At 54.8% G+C, this 21,385-nt stretch overlaps 1 protein-coding gene across 17 annotated transcripts in view; it reads right to left on the reverse strand.

Annotated features, from left to right (window-relative positions):
• Nucleotides 1-11,670: 11,670 nt before the first annotated feature.
• The window catches only part of PKNOX1 (PBX/knotted 1 homeobox 1), a 48,783-nt gene continuing 39,068 nt past the window's right edge, over nucleotides 11,671-21,385 (reverse strand). For all 17 annotated transcript variants that reach the window (XM_030835506.2, XM_060297742.1, XM_030835507.3 and 14 more), the window contains 3 exons: nucleotides 18,455-18,531; nucleotides 16,133-16,305; nucleotides 11,671-13,792 (listed from right to left, as the gene is read on the reverse strand). In XM_030835506.2, coding sequence (XP_030691366.1) covers nucleotides 13,581-13,792; nucleotides 16,133-16,305; nucleotides 18,455-18,531 — 462 coding nt within the window. In that variant the 3' untranslated portion in view covers nucleotides 11,671-13,580. The remainder of the gene's footprint in view (nucleotides 13,793-16,132; nucleotides 16,306-18,454; nucleotides 18,532-21,385) is intronic.

Below are 21,385 nucleotides of genomic sequence, written 5' to 3' on the forward strand. Positions count from 1 at the left end.
GACTGTTTGGCAAGCACTGGGGAAACAGTTGTTTTTTTTGCAGGACTTCTCAGAGCCTTCAGTTTGCTAATGAGCATCAACACTCTCTGTATCACTTATAATTCGGTTCTCCTGCAAGTGATAGAAAACCCAGATGACAATGGCTCCATTCAGGTTAGAGGAGATTCTCTCTCACTGAATCACAGTGCAGAGGCCAGCAGTTCCATCAGCAGCAGAAACCCAAGACCTTTCTACCTTGCTGCTCCTCCATCCTCAACACAGGCTTCTACCTCATGATCCCAGATGGCTGCTGGAGCACCAGCCATTATGTGTATGCTCCAGCAAGCAGGGAGGAGAAGGGGATAAAGAAGAGTGCCTGGGCTTCCCTGGTGGCGCAGTGGTTGGGAGTCCGCCTGCTGATGCAGGGGACGCGGGTTCGTGCCCCGGTCCGGGAAGATCCCACATGCTGCGAAGCGGTTGGGCCTGTGAGCCATGGCTGCTGAGCCTGCGCGTCCAGAGCCTGTGCTCCGCAACGGGAGAGGCCACAACAGTGAGAGGCCCGCGTACCGCAAAAAAAAAAAAAAAGAAGAGTGCCCTCATCCCTTTGTTGACACTTCTGACGTCATACACGACACTTCCACTTGGATCCTATTGGCTGATCCAGCTGCCAGCACATGAGGTACCTTTGGGTGAATTTGAAAAAGGCAATCCCTCTGCTAGATGCAGCCCTGAGGGCACACAGCTTGGTAAGGCGACAGTGCCTTTGTGCAAATTGGAAAAATGGTGAATTAGTCCATCGCTGCCATTTCTCCAGGCAGACCCAGGACGCAGGCCTGTGCTGGGGACCCTCTAGTGTGAGCAGAGGTCGGCCTGGAGTCAGCTAGCCTCACCGTCTCTGCTCCACACCCTTGCTCTGGCCACAGCAGTATTAGCACAGGAGGCTGCCCTGCCCACTGGCCTGAATGTGGGAACGTGTCCCACCTTAGCTGCAAGGGAGGCTGGGCAGTGGAACATTTATTCCGTGGCCACAGGCTCAGCTTAAAATGGGGGGGTGTGTGTCTAAGGAAGTCCTAAGGAAGAAGAAAAAGTAAAAGTTGGGTGCCGGTTTCAATGTCTGCCACACCCTCACACCTTCCCAAGGTGCCCTTTTTAATAAAAACCCAAATGACAGAGAGAGCTGGCTCAGGACACTGGTGTCCCAGAGAGCAAGCAAACTGATGGAGCTCCTTGGGTCCAAACCCATGGTCAGCCCACGTGGCTGGTGGACCCTCCCTCCCCCGAGCTGGGGTGGTGGACATGGGTCATGCCTGGCCGTGCTCAGCAGGAAGGGGGTCTTCCTGGGTTGTGGATTGCCTCGTCTCATGACTCAAGTCCTGGGGGGAGACAAAGCCCACCTCCTAACCTCTGGACCGGAAGCGCCAGCCACTCCCGCATCATCCCTTGCAGCTAGGGTGCAGGCCCCCCGACACGCCTGGAGGATGAGATTCGCCACCCCGACCAGGTCCGGGGCCAGGGCCACCAGGAGGGAGGAGGGACGGCGAGCCTCTCTGCAGGGTCCGGCCGGCATGCAGAGGGCAGTGCCGTCCCACCCACTGGTGGCAGCAGCGTGGCCCCCTCCCCATCCCTGGTGTGACCAGCCATGGGTGGGTGGCCAGCCTGAGCCTGGCCCTCCCACTTCGTGGCCATCAGTCAGGCCCCCCTGACAGTTCCCCTTCTGCCGAACAAGCCGCGGGCTGTGCCGGTTGCAGCAGGAGCCCTGAGCAGGGACATGTCCCCTCCACCGCCGCCAGGGATGGCTGGGTTTTCATCCCGCCCTCATTCTCCCTCAAGCTGAGCGCACAGTGGGTTCCAGAACCCTTCCCGCTTCCCGGAGCCAAGCCAGCTGGAGAAAGAAGCAGCTGTTCTCCGTGGCGGTCTCGGTAGTGCTGGGAAGACTCCTGCCCCCGTTAATAGAGCGCTTCAGCTTGAAATACTGTCAGCAGCCCCGCGCTCCTTAGGAGACGTGCCTCCACGTGCACAGAGACCTGCAGGCTCACAGCGAGGAGGCTCTTCTTTATCTACCAAATCGGTCAGCATTAGAGAGGAAGCAGTGGGAGGTGCTGGGCATCCCCGCCCACCAGGCGTGGGCCTCCACCAGCTCCCGATGAGGGCAGATCAAACCGGGACAACCCCCGGGGAGGGCGGCTTGAGAGCAGGAGCCTTAAAATTCTCCCTCATTCACTCACTCGCTCACCCGATAGCCACTGAGGTCCCACCACTGATCAGGCAACGGGGCCTCCCTGCTCGTGGGAAGAATCAAAGAAGAAATAAAACAACTGCAAAGGCGATCTGTGCCACCAGGAAAAAGCAAGAGACCTATGGACGATGGATAAAAAGCGCCGTCTATGCACGCGGTAGAATAGTATGTGGCCTCGAAAAGGGGCATCTGACACATGCCACAACGTGGATGAGCCTGCGGGACATTACGCCGAGTGACATCAGCTGGTCACAGAAGGACAAGTACTGTACGGTCCCTAACTCACAGAGGTCCCTAGAGGAGTCAGATTCATAGGGACAGAAAGTGAGAATAGTGGGGGCCCGGGGCTGGCGGGGGGCAGTGACAGGGAGCGAGTGTTTAACGGGGACAGAGTTTCCGTTTGGGAAGATGAAATAAACTGTGCACTTAAAAATAGTTAAGATGGTACATGTTACGATATGTGTATTTTACTACAATTTTTAAAAAATTAATTTATTTTTGGCTGCTTTGGGTCTTCGTTGCTGCGTTTGGGCTTTCTCTAGTTGCGGCAAGTGGGGGCTACTCTTCATTGCAGTGCACGGGCTTCTCATTGTGGTGGCTTCTCGTTTCAGAGCATGGGCTCTAGCCGCGCAGGCTTCAGTGGTTGTGTCGCGTGGGCTCTAAAGCGTGGGCTCTAGAGCACAGGCTCAGTAACTGTGGCTTGCAGGCTCAGTAATTGTGGCTCGCGGGCTCAGTAGTTGTGGCTTGCAGACTCTAGAGTGCAGTTTTAGTAGTTGTGGCTCATAGACTCAGTAGTTGTGGCACACGGGCTCAGTATTGTGGCTTGTGGGCGCTAGAGCGTGGGCTCGGTAGTTGTGGCTCGTGGGCTCAGTAGTTGTGGCACATGGGCTCAGGAGTTGTGGCTCACAGACTCAGTAGTTGTGGCTTGTGGGCTCTACAGCGTGGGCTCAGTAGTTGTGGCTTGCGGGCTCAGTTGTGGCATGTGAGCTCAGTAGTTGTGGCTTGCAGGCTCTAGAGCACAGGCTCAGTAGTTGTGGCTCGCAGGCTCTAGAGCAGAGGCTCAGTAGTTGTGGCTCATGGGCTCAGTAGTTGTGGCTCAGACTCAGTAGTTGTGGCACATGGGCTCAGTAATTGTGGCTCGCAGGCTCTAGAGCACAGGCTCAGTAGTTGTGGCTCATGGGCTCTAGGGCACGGGCTTGGTGGTTGTGGCTTGCAGGCTCTAGAGCACAGGCTCAGTAGTTGTGGCTCAGGGGCTCTAGGGCACGGGCTTGGTGGTTGTGGCTTGCAGGCTCTAGAGCACAGGCTCAGTAGTTGTGGCTCAGGGCTCAGTAGTTGTGGCTCATGAGCTCTGTAGTTGTGGCACACGGGCTCAGTAGTTGTGGCTCATGGGTTCTAGAGCATAGGCACAGCAGTTGTGGCGCACGGTCTCAGCTGCTCCACGGCATGTGGGATCTTCCCGGCCCAGGGCTTGAAGCCGTGTCCCCTGCGTTGGCAGGTGGATTCTTCACCACCACGCCACCAGGGAGGCCCTCACCGCAATTTTAAAAAGAAAGAAAAAGCAAGGAAAGGGTTGAAGATCTCTGGGAGGCAGAGTGGCCGCGTTTCCCAACAGACTGGCAGGGCTGCCCGGTGGACAGCAGGGGAAGAGCCCAGCAAGCTGAAGGTACAGAACGTGCAAAGGCCCTGGGGCAGGAGATGCTCTCCAAGTCAGGGCATGGGCCGAGGACCAGGTGCGCGGCGGGAGCAGGTTCAGAGCCGAGTCAGAGGGCAGCCCCGCAGCTGAGGTGGCCCGTCGCTTCTGGCTCGGTGCTCTGTTCCTGCAGGAGCACGTCTGCCCTGGTCTGAGCCATGCACCCACCAGAGGCTGGCTTTGGTGGAGTTCACGTCGGCTCTTTGGTGAACGGAAGCCCCGTGCAGCACGCGTGTGCCGGTGCTCTGGACACGGCAAGTCCACGGTGTGCAGAGGTCTTGCCGAGAATCTCCTGATGCGGTTCTTACAGCAGAGGCCACGAAACCACGAGAACAGAGGAGGGGTCCAGGCCGGCAGGCGTCGTCAGAGCTGCATCGCCAGCTCCTCCTCAATCCTTTACCACAGGGGTCCCCAGCCCCTGGGGGCCGCGGCCTGTTAGGAACCGGCCGCACAGCAGCAGGTGAGCGGCGGGCATTCAGGACAAGCTTCACTGCTGCTCCCCGCCACCGGCATCACCACCTGGACCATCCCCCACCCCGCATCAGTGGGAAAACTGTCTTCCACGAAATCGGTCCCTGGTGCCAAAAAGGTTGGGGACCGCTGCTTTACCAGAATGGCCAGGAGGACAGCAGGGGAGCGGAGAGGGAGGCCGGGCCATGAGCAGGGCCAGGCAGGGAGAGACAGCCCGGCGTCTGGGAGCTGGGGAGAGCCAGTGGGTGTGATGAGGTCGGCTCTGAATGAAGGCTGGCCCCGCCTCAGAGACTGCCCCCCGCCCGGGGTCCCTAAAAGCTGGCCGTGGAACTGGAGCTTTGCTCAGACGGCTCAGTGTGCCCCCCGGGGTCCCCTGGGCAGGATGCTCGCGTGGGCTCTGCCAGTGGACACACCGCCCTCGAGTCCAGGATCCCCACCCTTGAGTCACCATGGCAAGGCGGGCGGGCGGCGTGCCTTTGGGAGTCGATCTCCTCAGAACTTTTCAAGTTCTCTGTTTTTTTTGAAATTTAAAATTAAGGGAGCATCTCAGTATTGTGTAATAATGAATACATGTCAGCTATCCCTAACTGGGTGGGCAGAATTGTAGAGTGCAGTATTTTGGAGCACGTCTTTACTTGAAGGTTTACAACTTGAAAGAAAGGGGGAGATGGACGAACCACGTGTGCCACTGGAAGACTATGGGAACCGTCAAAGGCCAGTTGATGAGCCCCGAGGGGACGAACACACCCCGAAGGGGGGCAGCTGGGGAGGAGACGAGGAAGTGCTGCGGGACCATCAGATCTACCCCCTCCACGTGTGACGCTGCAGCAAGGGGAACACGATGCAGGGTGGGCCCCGCGGAGGCACCGCGTCCCCTTGCTTCCTGGCCGGGGTCTTGCGGGAGCCCCCAAGGCAGGACAGGAGGAGGAAGCCAGGGTCCTGGACGCTGCTGAGGGGCTCCCCCAGCCCCCAGCCCCTCCCTACAGCCATGACGTTGGGGATGGGGGCGGCAGTGACTCCCCCACCCGGGGAGGGGCCTTGGCTCGGGCAAGCCCTTGGTGCCTACGTCCCCGGCCGGGCACGTGACCTCGCGGGACGGGCAGCCCGCAGCCCCAGTTGCTGCGGCTGCCCCTGCAGGACGTGGAGCCTCCTGGGCAAGGCAGGCACTGGGGGGTCCGCGGAGGGCGGCCACGTGCGCATTTGTGCAGCCGTTGGCGGTTCGAGAACACGCATCATCGCTTCAGAAACGCAGCGGCACTTAATCGCCAGGACGCGCAGGCTGCTCGTTACAGACGGGCCGTAATTTAAACAAGGCCCTAAAGCCTCCGTCCTAGGGACACCTGATTTGCCGCTGGCGCGTTTCTTGTGCGCTTTAGCGACAGGACTGGTCTCTCTGCAATCTATGGCTCAGCCTTCTCATGGACGCCTCCGGCTCCCGTGATCTAGCCCAGCCATGTCCCCCGGTGGGACCGGGCCGGCCCACGTGGGGATCGCCACATCCACCTCCTCCATCAGGTCAGGAGTGTCCCAGGCAGGCCCGGCCTCCTGCAGCCCCAGGGCTCTCAGCAGGCAGGGTTGAGTTACAAGCACACCAGTCGGGAGGGAGCGGGTGGGAAGCTGAGCCCCTCGCTGCACAGCCCCGGATGCCTGTCCTCGCTGAAGACACCACCGCAGGGCCAAACGTAAGCTCCGCACCCTGGACAAGGCAGGTGACGGGCTGGAGGGCGGCGTCCCTGGCAAGATGGGCCCTTCGAGCCCCTCTCAGTGCCTCTCCTCGGGCCCAGTATCCAAGTGGGGGGAAGGTTAGTGACTGGATCCAGACCAGCATCAAAATCGACGCGGCTCACTGTCTTCTCCTGGGTCCAGTGCCTGACGTGGTGAAGGAGAAGGGGCACCGCGAAGGCAGGGCACCGCGGAGCGCGGGCACCGGGGCTGCCCAGGTAGGCACCCCCAGCAGCATCGGGCAACGACGACATCTACCTGCTCACACTTCCCACGTCGAGCAGCTGCCCCACCTCCCAGCGCAGCTCCCAGCGTCTGCGAGGCCACCCGCCCGTGCGTGGCAGGAGGCTGATGCCGTGGCTGGAAACTCTGCACGTGGCCTGGGCTTCCTTACAAGGGCACGCGTCCCGAGTGGTACAGCGCCAACAGGACGCTGTCCACTTTTGTTCTAACCTCAGTCACCAGCGTCACAGACACGCATCCTGCCCGACGGCAAGGCGAAGCCAGACCTCAGCCAGTTTCTAGAGAAGGGGACTTGCTCGACGGACAAAGTTCTAGAAGAGCACATGGGCCTGGGAAGACTGCTGTGCCACCGCGGGGAAATTAACCTGTGGAGACCCCAAGGCTTGCCGCGAACCAGCATTGCCGGGCAAAGAAGCAAGACGGGAATGGCTTTAGGTCGCTCAACAGTAAGGTGGGAGGCGACCGAACAGCCCCTTCAATTCCCAATGAAAACAGTCTCTAGGCACAGTTCTTCCCACTCCCGATTCCCATTTTTAATTCCTGACCTGCGGTGCAGAGAGCTCGTTGTGCACTCCGACCCTGTCTGGACAAGGCCCCACCTCATCTGAGACGGGCTCATCCTCAGGACCCACTCCTAACGCCTCCCTCCCCCCTCCCTCCCAGGCATCCTCCCTGGGACCGTCAGAAAGATATGTATCCTTGAAAAACAGCGTTTCGTACATTTCCCATGTGCCTAAATGGTGAAACAGGTCTGGTTCCACTTCCTTTTTCTCCACTCAAACCGATCGTAAAATCTTGTTTTCAGTAATCATTTTGGGGCCCCAGTTCCATTTTGGATGTAGAGGCCATGAGAACACTTCGCAGCCTATCAAGGAGAAAAAGTGGATAATCTACATCTTTAATGCTGCTTGAGCTCAGAGAGCTGCGGTTGCAAGGCGAGCAGGTGACTGAATCCGAAAGAGGGACAAGCCCCCCAAGGCGGGAGGCGGGGTTGCAGGCTGGTTCCCCTTTGGCATAGCCGGCAGCCCAGCTGCAAAGGGCACCGCCTCGGCCGGCGAGCGTTCTCTCCCCCGTGTGCCGGGGAGCAGGGCAGGGGCTGGAGACCTCCCCCACACCCCCAGCCCGGTGCCCCGGGGGAGCAGGCGTGAAACGCCACCCACCACCCTGACCCTCCCCTCCTTCGAAGCAAAGCCTTAATCCAGCGGGGGAGGGACAACCCCCCGACCCCACCCAGGTGAAGGCTGCTGCTTCTGGGGAGGAGCAGGGAGCCTCTCAGCCCCGCCCCAGGGACACGCCCCCAAACCCCGAACCACACCCAGACGCGAGGCAGAGGCTGCGGCAGAGGCGGGAGGGGGCAGGATGGCTGGAAAGGCTGACCCCTGGGCCCCAGGACGCAGGACCTGCCTGCGACCGAGCCTGGACCAGGAGAACACCTGCCTCCACCTGGGGGGCGGGGCGGGGGGAACAGAGCAGAGAGACACGCCCCCCCCCCCCCCCCCCAGCCGTGGGCAGGCAGAAAGCTGGAGGCCGGGCAGGAACACGGACGGAGACCCTCTGGCAGGAGGAGTCTGAAGGCCACGAAAGCAGCGACCAAACTAAACCCCAAACCCAGCACGAGGGCCCAACAGACGGACTCAGCCCCGCACCGCGAGCCTGCCGCTGGCTGCACCCACTTCCGCGCGAGGCCTCTCGGCTTTGGTCTCTGCCCTTCTACAAAAAGTGTCCGGCATTCGGCCACGTAGCATGAGACACGCGGCGAAGAGAAGACAACCCCTCGTCCTCAGAACCAGCCCCGAGAGTGTCCACGTGCCGCCCGTCGCTGTCCGAGCCCGGACCGCACGGCCGCTCCACTCGGCAGGGACCCCCAGGGCGCTTCCCTGACTCCTGCCGCCACGGACAGCACGGCCGCGGGCACCTCTGCAGGTCCTCACGTGACCCTGCAGAGGAATTCTGGCAGAGCCTGTAGGACCAGAGTCCAGCTCCATCTCCTTGGGGACGGCCATCCCGGTGACGCTCCCACACTCGGTGCCACCTTCCGAACCGCTGCCGGGCAAGGGGCAGAGTCTCCTCGTGGTCTCGGTTTAGTCTCTGGCGGCGGTGAGGCCCAGAACGTCTTCACGTGCTTGTTGGCTGCGCGGGTTTTCCCTTCAGTGAACTTACGATCCTCTGCCCCGTTCTTCTGATTTCCGAGAATTCTCCCTTTACCCTCAATATGAACTCCTCGCCAGCTTTGGATGCTAACAAGGAAAGCGAGGGAGCCGCGTTTCTCCCCGAGTGTCGCCTGTCGGCGGTCCGGGCTGCCGCCCTTTTGCTTTGGCCGCATCCACCAGGCCTCGTCCTCTGACTCGTGCATTCGGCCTCGTAGGTCCTCCTCGCCCTGTGGTGATGACGGTGAGCTCCTCCATTAGCTTCCGCTGGCTTCGTGGCCACCAGCCCTGGGAGCCCGGCCGCCCGGTTCGGCCCGGGCCCCGCGTCCCTGAGGCTGGGTGCCTGGGGCCCCGTCCCACGTCCCCACACTCCGCTCCTCCTGGGAACACCCCTTCCTTGGCTTCTCTGGCTTGATGCCAGGGAGCACTTCCTGCAGCTCCAGGGCTGTCCTCCTGCAACAGAACTCTCTGGCTGGAAAACTCAGGTCTACACTCAGAGCATAAACTACAAAGGGCTTCACCACTTACTTGGATTGACTGCAGTGTTAATATCAAAAAAAAAAAAAAAAACTGAGTTAACATAAAGCAAAATATTTTTTAAATATACCTGATTTTTTTCTCCCAACCATTTTCTAAAATTGTGTAAGCAACTAGAGCCATCAACATCACTAAAATGTTCCTTTTCAAAGACACTGGGATAAAAGAATTCCTGATTTATCCCTGTATATTAAAGCCATTATTGGCTTTTATAGGGTGCGCTCTTGGGTTCGTTTAAACAGTGATATAAAAAAATGGAAACATCTGTGCGAGCAATGCCTTCTCAATACTATTTGTATGTAAAATACTTACCAAATTATTTCATTAAGCAACACTAACTAGTCCTTTATAGACTAACAGGGAAGAGCCGGAAGAGATCTTGCTGAGCTGAGATGGCCCTGGACCCTCCTCTGCAGAGGCCGGGCCTGGGCTGGGGGTCAGTGGGTGGAGGTGCCCGCCCCCTAGGCCAGCATTCGTTAAGTGATTAAGCTATAGCTCTACTGTTTTGCAAATTTTAGTTTTAAAATGGTAAGGAGACCTTAGGTCTCAGTGAAAATAAGAGGATCTGTTTGTGAAAGGGCAAAACTAGCTTGCGCTAAGAATTTGTTAGGAGTGTGTGACACAGCACGTGGGCTAAACACAGTACACACATTGTTCAGGACGTCTCCTAATGCAACAGGATGAAGACACTGGGTACTTGGTCCAAATTCCGTTCTTAGTTTCACGATTTGCTAGCTCATTACTTATTCACTCACCTCTCTCTAGGTAGAATTTTATTCATCAAATATTACCTTGAGCTAGACCAAATCTTATAAAGCAATTTCTTCCTTTTATAAACCAACTTCTTCCCATTTACAAATGAAGCCCTTGAAGCCCAGAGGGGCCCAGGGCTGAGCCAAGGTCTCACCTGGTGAAATTTCACGCCTACCCTCTCCCCTCTGACCTCAAAAGAGTTGGAGAGAGAGGGGGGTGACTCCCTTTTTCCGTCAAACGGATCCGAACAATGTCTTGGAGCAACACATTACATAGCTGTCACTCCTCATTCCAGCCAAGTTCACGATTTCAGATGCACTTTACAAAATCACTTAAGTCTGCGGACTTTAGCTTGTAAGTATAAACGGTTTGGGAGTTAAAACTCTCTGCCAGTGTTTCAGTGGACACCCCCCTTCAGTATGTCTGGCAACTGCTCTGGCGGGTAATGTGACAACGTGAACCATCGAAGGCAATACCTACTAATGAATCATTTTCTCATTACTATCACAGTAATTAGATTTGTGGTGAACTACAATAAAAAACAAGTAAAAACTTTCCAGTTTTTCTCCTGGAAAACCAATGATGACCTGAAGAAACTTAGAAAAGGTTCTTGAAAATGTAACCGGGCCCGAACGTGCCAGGGCGGTGCGGCCCTCAGTTTAAGGATGCGCGGGGCTCACCGCGGACCCCAAGCGCCACCAGCAAACATGCCAACGTCTGAATGTTGTTCTCAAAATGGAAAAGCAGCTGCGGTGACACGGACTCTAGAAAATAAAACGTCCATGAAGCATGTTTCTGTTTTTAATTTTTTTGCTTTGATAGATCAGTTGCTTCACAAAAATCCCTTTCAAAGACAACAATCCGAGAAAACAATTGTTACAGTGTTCACATTTAAAGATTGTCAGTTCATAGACCAAACAACGGAAACGGGAGGACGGCGGAGTTATTCCTGTCCCTAACTGCCAGAGGTGGGCCGTTCTCACCTTCCGGGGATGTCTGAGCTTGTCTGAAAGAAAAAGTGCTCCAACACTTTCTCGCCCAGGTAAGAGTCGGGTCACGGGCAGGTTATGCAGAGATGACTCCCGGGACCCTCGGGGCTGAGGTTCCAGCATCAGGGCTCTGTGGTCTGTGAGCGAGCTGGGGCCGGGGCCCATCTCACTTTGCATGCTGGATAAATGCTTACACTGTCTTATTTCTGGAATCAAGACACGGAAAGCTCCGTTAGTGCAGCAGCTGGAGCGTGGCCAGGGCACGGACCAGCCGTCCGCTACCGGCTCGCAAGCTGAGCAGCAGGTAACACACCGCGCTTAACCTGGGTCTCGAACCACCGTCAAAAGCATCCTTCACAGGGAAAGAATTTAACAAAAGCGAAGTCAAGGTCGAATTCGTTCATTTAAAATGAAAGCTCAACGGGGTCGTGCGCTCACAGATGCTCTCAAAAATCCGAGGGCTGGAAAACGGGTATTTATTAGGGACCAAGTGACCAGCAATACGCCGGGCAGCAGTTAACAGTCTGCCTGTCGGGTTGTTTAAAATCCCCTTGGTTACTCAGGGGAAGGGCTTAAAGGAACCTCAGGCTGTGTCCAGAGCGCCCTCTCTCGAGTGGGCTTCATCCTTGTCCTCTGACTGTGGCGAGCAGCACGCAGACTTCGGCTGGAGGGAGTGTGGCCGAGACCCCGGGCACCGACGGCTGGACCCCCACGCGGCCCCGCGTGAGCACTGCCGTGGCCTGTGCAGCACACATCCCAGGACAGGATTTCTGCTGCAGGGAAACGCGGACCTGGCGCGACCACCTGCCCCTGTCACTGATCTGAGCCCAAGGGCAGAGGGATGGTGGGGGGGAGGCGCGCAGGCGGGGGGGGGGGGGGGGCGCAGGCGGGGGGGGGGGGGAAGCGAAGGGAGGGAGGTGGGAGGGAGGGGCTGGCCAGCTTCCACAGGGCCTCGTCTTAAATTCTAACTTCGTTGGACTTCAAATGCTCTTTTAAACTGGTGTAGACTTGACTTAAAATACTTGAAATTGTTTACAAATGAGGGACGCAATAGCTGCTTTAAAATGTTATTTTCTCCCCCAAAAGAGTCGAGAATCAAGTTTTTCTTTTAAACCTCCTGAAATATTTTAAAAGAAATTCCTGTGTGTTTCTTGCTTCCTTCTGAGTTACCTAGGAAGTGCTCTCCTATGAGTAACTTTAATTATTAATAATTTCGGGGGGGAAAGTCAGTTCCAGAAAACAACCTGCACCAGCTCAGAATACCCCCATGTAGCCTTGGTCCACAACCAGTTACTGTCACTGCTTCTCAGGAGCTGACGATCTTCCCGACCGTAAGACTGTCCTTGAGAAGTGCGCTGAGCTTGACGGTAACACGAAGATTTCCTCCGTGAAACCAGGGCCTCTGCTTCCTCTCTGAGGAAAAGCCCCACTTGAAAGCAAACCAACAGAAACAAATCAAAACCCAAGGAAACAAACCCAGTCTGCTCTGCGGTTCGTCTGGTCACCAGGAACCGAAGTCCCAACACTACTCCAGATCTGATGTGATCAAGTCAGAGGGAAGGACCACGTGCAGGAGAGAACACCGACCCCAGGACCAGCGTGAGACGCGGCGGCAGGAGGGCCACCGTCACCCCATCCTCCAGGCCCCACTCGTTCCCGTCCCGCAGGGGATGTTTGTTAATCGTGGAACAAAGCCGAGGGCTTGCTCTTTACCCCGGCTCTGAGCCAGCGGGATAGAGGACACTTCATATTAGTTTATCATAAACATTCTACACGTAACATATGGCTGACTAAAAAATTCTAAAACAACACCCAGCTAACATGGTACACTAACCATTTAACTGTGGTCAAATTTAAATTAGACTGAAGTATGTCAGTAAGAGCTTTTAACTGACCACTGGCTACCATTTCTTAGCTTACCTAAGCTCTACTTAGCAAGTACCTTTAGATGTTTGTTTAAGATAAGTGTAGGATGCAATCTGAGCACTTACGGATAGACTAAAATTTGAAGATATCAAACCTTCATTAAATAGGTGTTTCTTTTATAGGAGTAAATGTAAATTGCTACCCTGGGATAGCAGAGAGCCATGGAATGCTAGCTAACTTTGGGCAGGTTCGTCAAATTTGGTCAATTCAGAACATTCCAAATTGAGACAGTAAGCATGTACTGTTTCTCCTCTAGAAATTTTATCCTCGATATAGTCATCATCCAATTCATAACGAATTTATAAAAATAGCTTTTTATCCAATAATTCCAGCAAGGTAAAAATAGGAGTTTCTTTTCACATACAGCAAATGACACAGGCTCACGGAACACGAGCGAACGGAACCACATTTAACTCGCCATACATTCGCCGCCAGGTCGCACGCGGTTTATTGCTGTGTGCTGTCATCCGCCTCACACCGGCACTTTTCAGGGCCAGAAGCTGCTTCCTAATCCACGGGCTCCGTCAATAAACCAGCCCACTGAGACCTGCTTTCACCACAGAGCTAAATTAAAACTGCATGATTTTCTAGAAAATGGCAGCACTATTCCTTAATCTAGTCGGGGGTTCAGGGGGCGGGGGAGGGGGTCTGTCATTCATCATACTTTTAGCATTAAACCTTGAAAGAATTTCCTTAAAAACACACACACGCACGCACACACACGCACACACACACCTTGAAAGAAGTCGCTGCACCAGCAAAGACGCCCTGGAAGCTTACTAGGAAATACAAAAGTGCACTCTTCTATGCCTACATATAAAACATATTAGAAATAAAACTGTGTAAAACGTTTGCTGTGCCAACTATAAAAGGCGGGGCGGGCGGCCCTACTGCAGGGAGTCGCTGTTCTCCAGCACCAGCCCGCCCAGGTGGCCGGGCGCCAGCGCCGCCCCGCCGTCCCCCGTGCTGTCCACCGAGTCGTCCTCGCTCTGCTCGGCCATCATCACCTGCTGTACCGCCAGCGTGGCCCCGTCCGACGACAGGGACTGCAGGCTGTCCACGTTCATGCCCACGGGCGCGGTGATGGTCACGACGGCTCCTGCGGCACAAGGCGGCTGTCACCATACCATCGGCGCTCGGAGGCCAACTGTTACCCCTCGACCTGTGGGGCCGGGCTGCCTGACCTCCCGCGAAGCCCCCTGCCCATTCCTGGGACCATCGCAGGGAGTTAAGGACCCGTGTCTCTAGGATGGGCCCCAGACCCTGCGCGGCTAAGCTCTCAGTCTACAGAGGGTCCGAGGGTCAGGACGGTAAAGGGCACAGATGCCCGGGGTGCAGAGCGAGCGCCACACAGAGGACAAGAGACCCAGGACACGGGGGAGAGGCCTCGAGACAACAAAGCGGGGAGACGGGGCGGGAGGACTGGGTCAGAGGAAGGCAGGCCGGTCTGAGACGGAGACGGAGAACCTGCGACACGCGTTCCTGCTCCCCCAGCCGACAGCGGAGCGGGGAGAGCACCAAGGGCCCGCGAGCGGGACGCCGATGAGACACGCTGGGCCGAGGACGGCGCTGCGCTAGGGAACCCCACGTGGTGGGTCACACGTGCCCGTCCATAAAAATCTGCACAGCACCAGCGGGTGAAGAAAGCAAGAAGGTGTCATCTGGGGTTTACATAATTCATGTAGCGTTACGCTTAGGAAACTTCTAAAAATGATTCATTCATGCATTCATTCTTGTCTGTGCACAGACCACGGCATCAGACACGCACTGGGAGCCTCCACGGGAAACTGGTACTAAGGGTTGTCTCTGGAGAAGATAAGAAGCCAGGGTGGAGGAAAGAGTACTTCTCACTGGATATCCTTGCCTGAAGTTCTTCCCCAGTGGATAGGTATTGCCTTTTCCAGGAGCGGGGCAAGGGAGGGGGAGAGAGAGAGGAAAAAAACCTTTCTAACTAATCCTTGAATTAAAAAGGAAAACAAAAATGGAAAATACAAATGATCTAAGTATGAAGGTAAAGCCACTGCCTATCAAAACCCAAATAAAGAAGCCAAGGCTTTACAGGCACATCCCGTGAGGGGCCCCTTCCGAGCCCAGGGCCAGCCCGGCTCTGGGACACCCTGAGCATTGGCAGAGGACAGATGAGTGCATGTGTGCAGGAAACAACCGAGGCCAGGAAGAGAATCAGCCCCAAAGATCACAGAGCACAGTGTCCAGAGCTGGCAGAGCTGGACTGGACACACCCTGGAGCACAGGCCCTGGGCCGGGCACTGACAGGTCTTGCCTCTGTCGAGGGGGAAAAGCAGGCCAGGACCCAGCACTGCCGGGACCACCAGGCAAGAACCAATTGCAAATGCAAAGCCCAAGAGGATCAGAGAGTGCCCAGTAACCTGACCGCTAGAACATAGCTCAGGGAGACCCGGAGCGACACGGAAACACCCATCCCCCAATAAGGTCACACCCACAATGTCTGGCCTCTAGTCAAAGATTACCAGGCACGCAAACAGGCAGGAAAACAGCCCATAATGAGAATTCAGTCAACAGAAACAAGCCCAGAGCTGACAGATGTTACAAGGAGCAGAGGAGGTCATCAAAACAGTCACTGGAGACTGTGTGCTGTTTGTTCAAAACTTCAGTAGACCGTGAAAGATACAAAAGCTCCCACGGAGCTTCTAGACAATGTCCAACATGAAAAACACAGGGATGGGATTAGCGGAAGATTAAACATCGCGGAACACAAGACTGGGGAAGCTTAAGAATAGAAACAGAGAAACTATCCAGGATGAAACAGAGAAGAAGAATCCAAAATCCTGGAGAAAGCAGCAGTAACTGTGTGAGTTGTAACACCCTATCATAGGGGCAACTGGAGCCCCTGGGGGAGGGGAGCTCAGAAAATATATTTGAAGAAATAATGGCCCCAAACTTTCCCAACTGAATAACAGTAAACTGCTGAGCGGAAAACGTAAGAGGAGAACGAGAAGGTAAGAATGCGATAATAAGACAACTTATTACATTTAAAAATACACACACACAACCATCTTAAGTGTGAGGAACTCACGCACACAGAAGATGCTCGTCAGCTAAACACAGAAGCAGCGGCCCGTGATGAGGGGACGCGGGGCAAAGGGAAGAAGAACAGCTGGATGAGGGCCGCAGGGACAGAAAGAGTGAAGCGCCAGGTGGTGAGCGCACGACACGTCCACTCGCTGCACCGAAGCAGGAGGGACAGAAAGAGGCGGGAGGGACCTCGGGGGACTGGCCTGGGACCCGGCTCTCCCGGGCACACCTGCACCCCTAACAAGCACCGGGACCAGCGCTCTCTCGTGGTCAGATGCAGAACGACCACTGCCTGCCCTTGGTTCACAGCCTCACACCCCCCCCAGCCCCCAGGACAGCGGCCGCCCACCGGCTGCGAGGGCACAGGCCCGGGCCCGGTCCCCACCTTCGGACACGGTCAGCTCGCTGGCGGCTGGCTGTGCAGCTCCTGAGGCGATGGAATCGGGCCAAAACCTCTGGACGGGTCTGTTCTGAGCAGTTTTCTTCTTTGTTTTTGGAGTTTCTGAGCAACTAGAATCCAACATCGGCTGCAGGATTCGTCTTCTCGCATTGATGAACCTGCGAGCAGGAAACAGGTCAAAACGGCCTTTCCGAGGTCGCCCAAGGCAGTCACAGGCCCGCCTGACGAACCACACGAGCAGGAACACGTATTCCCTGTTAGAAGCAGCACTCGGTGACGACACGCATATTATCTAAATGTCCAGAGAACAGGGCTGCTTTTAAAGTGATTCATCTGAATACAGACCAGCTCTTCCATGGGACCTTTCCTCCACTGTAACCGACGTCTCCCTGTCGGTGAAACTGCTATTCATAATGACACTGATGATACTGTCAACGTTGTGAATGCGGCATGATTTTCTCTGAGGAAGAGGAAGGTCAAAGCAGCAAAACTACACGCCCTGCAGTCGTGACGCCCGAGGCCTTGCAGGCTGTGCGTCTCCTATCTGAGGGTCCCACCCGGCCAAGCCCTGAGTGTGGACAGATGTCCGGCTCTGAGGTTGCCTAACTTCAAAGTCCTAAGATTCAAAAGCATCTACAGTTGCACTAGGACATATTCTAATAATACAAATGACCGGGCCGGCGCCTCAGAGCTTCGTTCAGCGTCGATCTCTGGTCCCTGCAGCTGAGCGTGAGCTGGACTCCCCGGAAGCTCACTGCCGACCCCAGCGCCACCTGGGAAGGGGCACCCGCTGCTACCTTTCAATCTGTCTCTTTATCCATCTTTGTCAAAGCTGCTACGAGGCAGAGGCCTAAGCTAACGATGAGTGTTGTCCAATCTCGCTCCAAGATATAATTTTTGCAAATATAAAAGGAAAGAAAGTCAGAAGAGGTAAAAATAGCTTCAAATATTAACTAAAAGACTTTAGAAAGTTTAGAATTTATAAAAGTCATGTTTTAAACTGTGATGAATTTCAAAGTTAAAAGTTGAGGTCAAACCTTCTAGATAAGACAATTCTCTTAAGACAGCAGAGGAGCAACTTAGGGAAGGGCAGGGAGCCCACGAATGAGGAACAAATAGCGAGGAGAAGGCTGATTGGCGATAAACACACCAGAACATCCAGAGACGCACCTCTGCGTCTCTCATCCCTCAATCCATCCATCACTAAACCACACACAGTCTCTACGTGGGACCGCAGGAAAATAACGGAGAACATGCTAAGACATTACAAAACTCACAGCCACACAGTACTCGAAACTTTTGAACTCCTGTTAACACTCTATCTAAAAGGTCTAACAGGAGCTGATTCAAAGGGTATGGTCTATTATGGCTAGCTAAGTAAAAAGTACTGGCCCAAGTGCAAGATACTGGAAACACCTGATGCAACGCCAAAGCATACCTCCTGCATACACAACTGCCCAAAACGGAAGAATTTATCATTTATGTTGGAACTCACCTGACCTTCAAGTTTAAATTTTAACAGTTAAAATGAAAAGATAACAATGTTTACAAGTGGTAGAATCTGTATTTCCTTTTCTTTTACGCGAGCCAATTTCATTAACCTGAAATCAATTCCTACATCTGAATAAGAAGTAAATAAAAATGAGGCAAATGACTGCAAGCAGAACGCAAGTGCACACCCAGACCTCAACGCCGCTCAGTGATGTGAGCGCCTCTTGTGTAAGGGAAAACCATCACGGTCAGGGTCCAAGTGTCCACACTGCCATGTGACACGAGAAGCAGAACAGGGTGTTTCATAAAGAAACGCTTCCCTCTCAGGACGCTGAGGCCTCCTGTGGGGCAGGACCACCGCGCGGCCGGCCAGCCATGGGACTCCCTCCCCCAGTCACTGCTGAACAAGTGACACGGGTTTCAAAAGGTGTGAGGGGTGCGGAGGGGCCACCGGGGTGAGGGGAGCTCACCTCGGCCGTCCACCGCCCAGAGGAGCTCGTCCACAGAAACATGGTGTTTGTGAGTGGAGGCTGGGGTGAGGGGCGCTGGCTAATGCCCTGGAGAAACCCATTTCTAATCGAGGGAGGGGGATGTCGGCCAAAGGCCCTTAGTGGGGTCCCGAGCATTGAAAATTTAAGGTGAAAGTGTGTGTGATTTACGCTTACCTGGCTGCCCCCGATTCCAGACTCTGATAACACAGGAATGCTAGTTAAAAGAACTCATGTACTTCAACCAAAATCTACTACCTATTGGCGTGAGGACTGCAGGTGCTCCGCCGTGCGGACGGCACCGTTTCGGAAAGCGGGGGCAGCTTACCAGTTGTTCACCTGGAGGAGCGTCAAATTTGTCTGAGCAGCAATCTGCTTTTTCTCATCTTCTGTCGGGTAGGGATGCTGAAAATGAAAAGAAGGCCACCGTGAGCTCCAGCTTTTAAAAAGGAACCAAGATCCTCCTGGTGAAACAGAGGCACACAAACAATCGTTAGTAAACCCGGCGTCAAGGGTGCTTGCAGCTAAAACCTGGCTTCAGTCTCATCATGTGTTCCAGAAATGCCCAAACCAAATGAAGCCTTTCTCCCAGCAGCCCAAGAGCACGGGTGTTGCAGCAGCTAGTGAAAGCCCAGGCAGAGGTGTGGCGCAGACAGGAGTCCGCACACTCAAAGGCCACGGCGAGGGGAAGGGCGCGGGGCGCGCAGAGGGGCTCCTGGGCTGCACCAGCTGCTGCCTTAAGCACCCGGCACAATCTATGGCTTTGTATCAACGTTACGGGTGTAATTCAAGGACCATAAACTGCAACCATTTAAAGCAGATAAATGGCTGAGTTTCGACCCACAGCAAGACAGAGCGCGCAGGTCACCCCTGTACATCCTACGGAGATTCACTGGTTCCTCACGGACACAGAGCTGCCGCCACCGTGATGTTACGATGAGGAAACTGAGCAGGGCAGTGCACACCCTCCCCGCATCCTGGGCCGGCTGAACAAGAGGAGGCAGGAAGCGGATGGGGCTGCTCCAGGCCGTCACATTCAGGCGACACGTTTCCGTCACGGGAAGCGCCAGCACGAGCTGACACTGGGATGCACGGGTGTCACCTACGGCGTCACTAGACTCGCGTGTGCAGCTGGCAGAGAACCGAACTGAGGGCTGGGGACGGGGTGTCTGCTATTTACTCTTCATTTCACGTATGACCGAAACATTTCACTCAGAAAAAGCCAGAAGTATAATAAATACAGACACACCTAGGAAATACTGCAGGTTCAGTTCCAGACCACCTCAGTAAAGAGAATATTGCGATAAAGCGAGTCACGAATTTTTGTGTTTCCAAAAATGTTACATAAAAGTTATGTTTAGGCTCTACTGTAGTCCATGAAGTGTGCAGTAACATTACATCTAATAGAACAATGTACATACCTTATTTTAAAATACTTTATTGCTAAAAAATGCTAACCATATCTGAGCCTTCTTGCAAAAGTCACATCACAGATGACTGAGCACAGATCATATCAAATAATAATGGAAAAGTTTGAAATATTGAGAGAATTACCAAAATGTGACACAGAGATAAGAAGTAAGCAAACGCTGCTGGAAACAATGGCACCGATAGATGTGGTCCACGCAGGGTTGCCACAGACCTTCAGTTTGTGAAAAACGAACATCTGAGAAGCGCAATAAAGTGCAGTATGCTTGTACCAAAATTCACAGACGCACCAGAGGAAAACAATTTCTATCTGCAGTAATAAACAACTTCTCCAAGGTCGGTTACCATCTGCCTGTAGAAACCAGTACGACATTCACTCTAAAACGTGCACGCACTGAAGGCCCTTATTTTGCACCGAGCAGGACCCCAGGGGGTGACTGGCACCGACAAAGTAAGGAGGTGGGGGTCTCTTTTGCTTTTTAAGCGAACACTCCGTGTGTCCGGAAGGGCACTATGCCTTCTGGGATATATAACCGCATTTATCTCAACAGCAGTGGTCCCACTCCTCACACTAGCCCACAGTGACTCACTTTCATTCTATAGGTGAGCATCTGGCCCCAAGGGAGAGTTTATGGAAACAGAAATATTGTTCTTGTCCTTTAAAAAGCTCGTAAAATAGGGGCTTCCCTGGTGGCGCAGTGGTTGAGAGTCCGCCTGCCGACGCGGGGGACACGGGTTCGTGCCCCGGTCTGGGAGGATCCCACATGCCGCAGAGCAGCTGGGCCCGTGAGCCATGGCCGCTGAGCCTGCGCGTCCGGAGCCTGTGCTCCGCAACGGGAGAGGCCACAGCAGTGAGAGGCCCGCGTACCGCAAAAACAAAAAGGCTGTAAAATAAAAAGGGGGCAGGAAGCAAGTACACAAACCAGAAAACAAAACAAAACAAAACAAAAAACCCACCAAACAGTAACGAGTGCTGCCTAGAGTGTCAGGAAAACTACAAGGAAAGGACAGTATTTCAGAGAAATGAGGTCAAGAAGAAGACACAGGAAATGCTTCATAGGGAAAAAAAAAAGGCATTTTAATTGAACCTCTGAGCAGGGTCTATTTTAGAAATGATTAAAACATTAAAGGAAACTTAACAGGAAAATAGCCAATTCCATCACTTACTTGTGTTGTAGTCCAATCACTACATTACAGACACATTTATCGGTTGTAATACAATGTATTTAGAAACATGTACGTTCTACTTTTTCACTTACGTCCACGTACCTACAGCTTCCTAGTGCTTTTGGCCCTCGCTTACCGTGTTAACTCGCTGTACAACCTTCCTAACGTGCACACCAACCCATTTCCCTTTATGGCAGCAAACAGCACTGTAACATTCTGTCCCTAAACGTCTCCCCTGCGCGTGACCCTCGCTAGGACCAGCTTCTAGGCGGGGTCGCACTGCCGATGACGACCGCGTTCTCCCGCGGCATGTGAGCCGCCCCCTCCGGGCCGGGGCACAGCCCGCAGAGCCCAGCTCCGGGCAGAGGAAAGGGTCTCAGCAGCGACCAGGGCCAAACCCCAGAGGGACTGGAGGCAACAGCCGGGGGAGGACGGAGGCGGGCGCCCAGGCACGGACGCGGCCGCAGCCCGGGCGGGGGGCGCCCCCAGGGGCAAAGGGGCGCTGCGGAGACCCGAGGGCACCACGGCGCACGGGGTGGAGGCGGGGAGGCCGGGGCAGTGAGGACGCGGCCGCAGCGGGTGACGGCAGCGCTGACGCCCAGGCGCAGGTCCGGGCCGACCAGCTCAGCCCTCAGGAGCGGCCGGGCCGGGGCTGCGGATGGAC

Source organism: Globicephala melas, chromosome 4, assembly GCF_963455315.2.
Source record: "Globicephala melas chromosome 4, mGloMel1.2, whole genome shotgun sequence".
Classification (NCBI taxonomy): Eukaryota; Metazoa; Chordata; class Mammalia; order Artiodactyla; family Delphinidae; genus Globicephala; species Globicephala melas.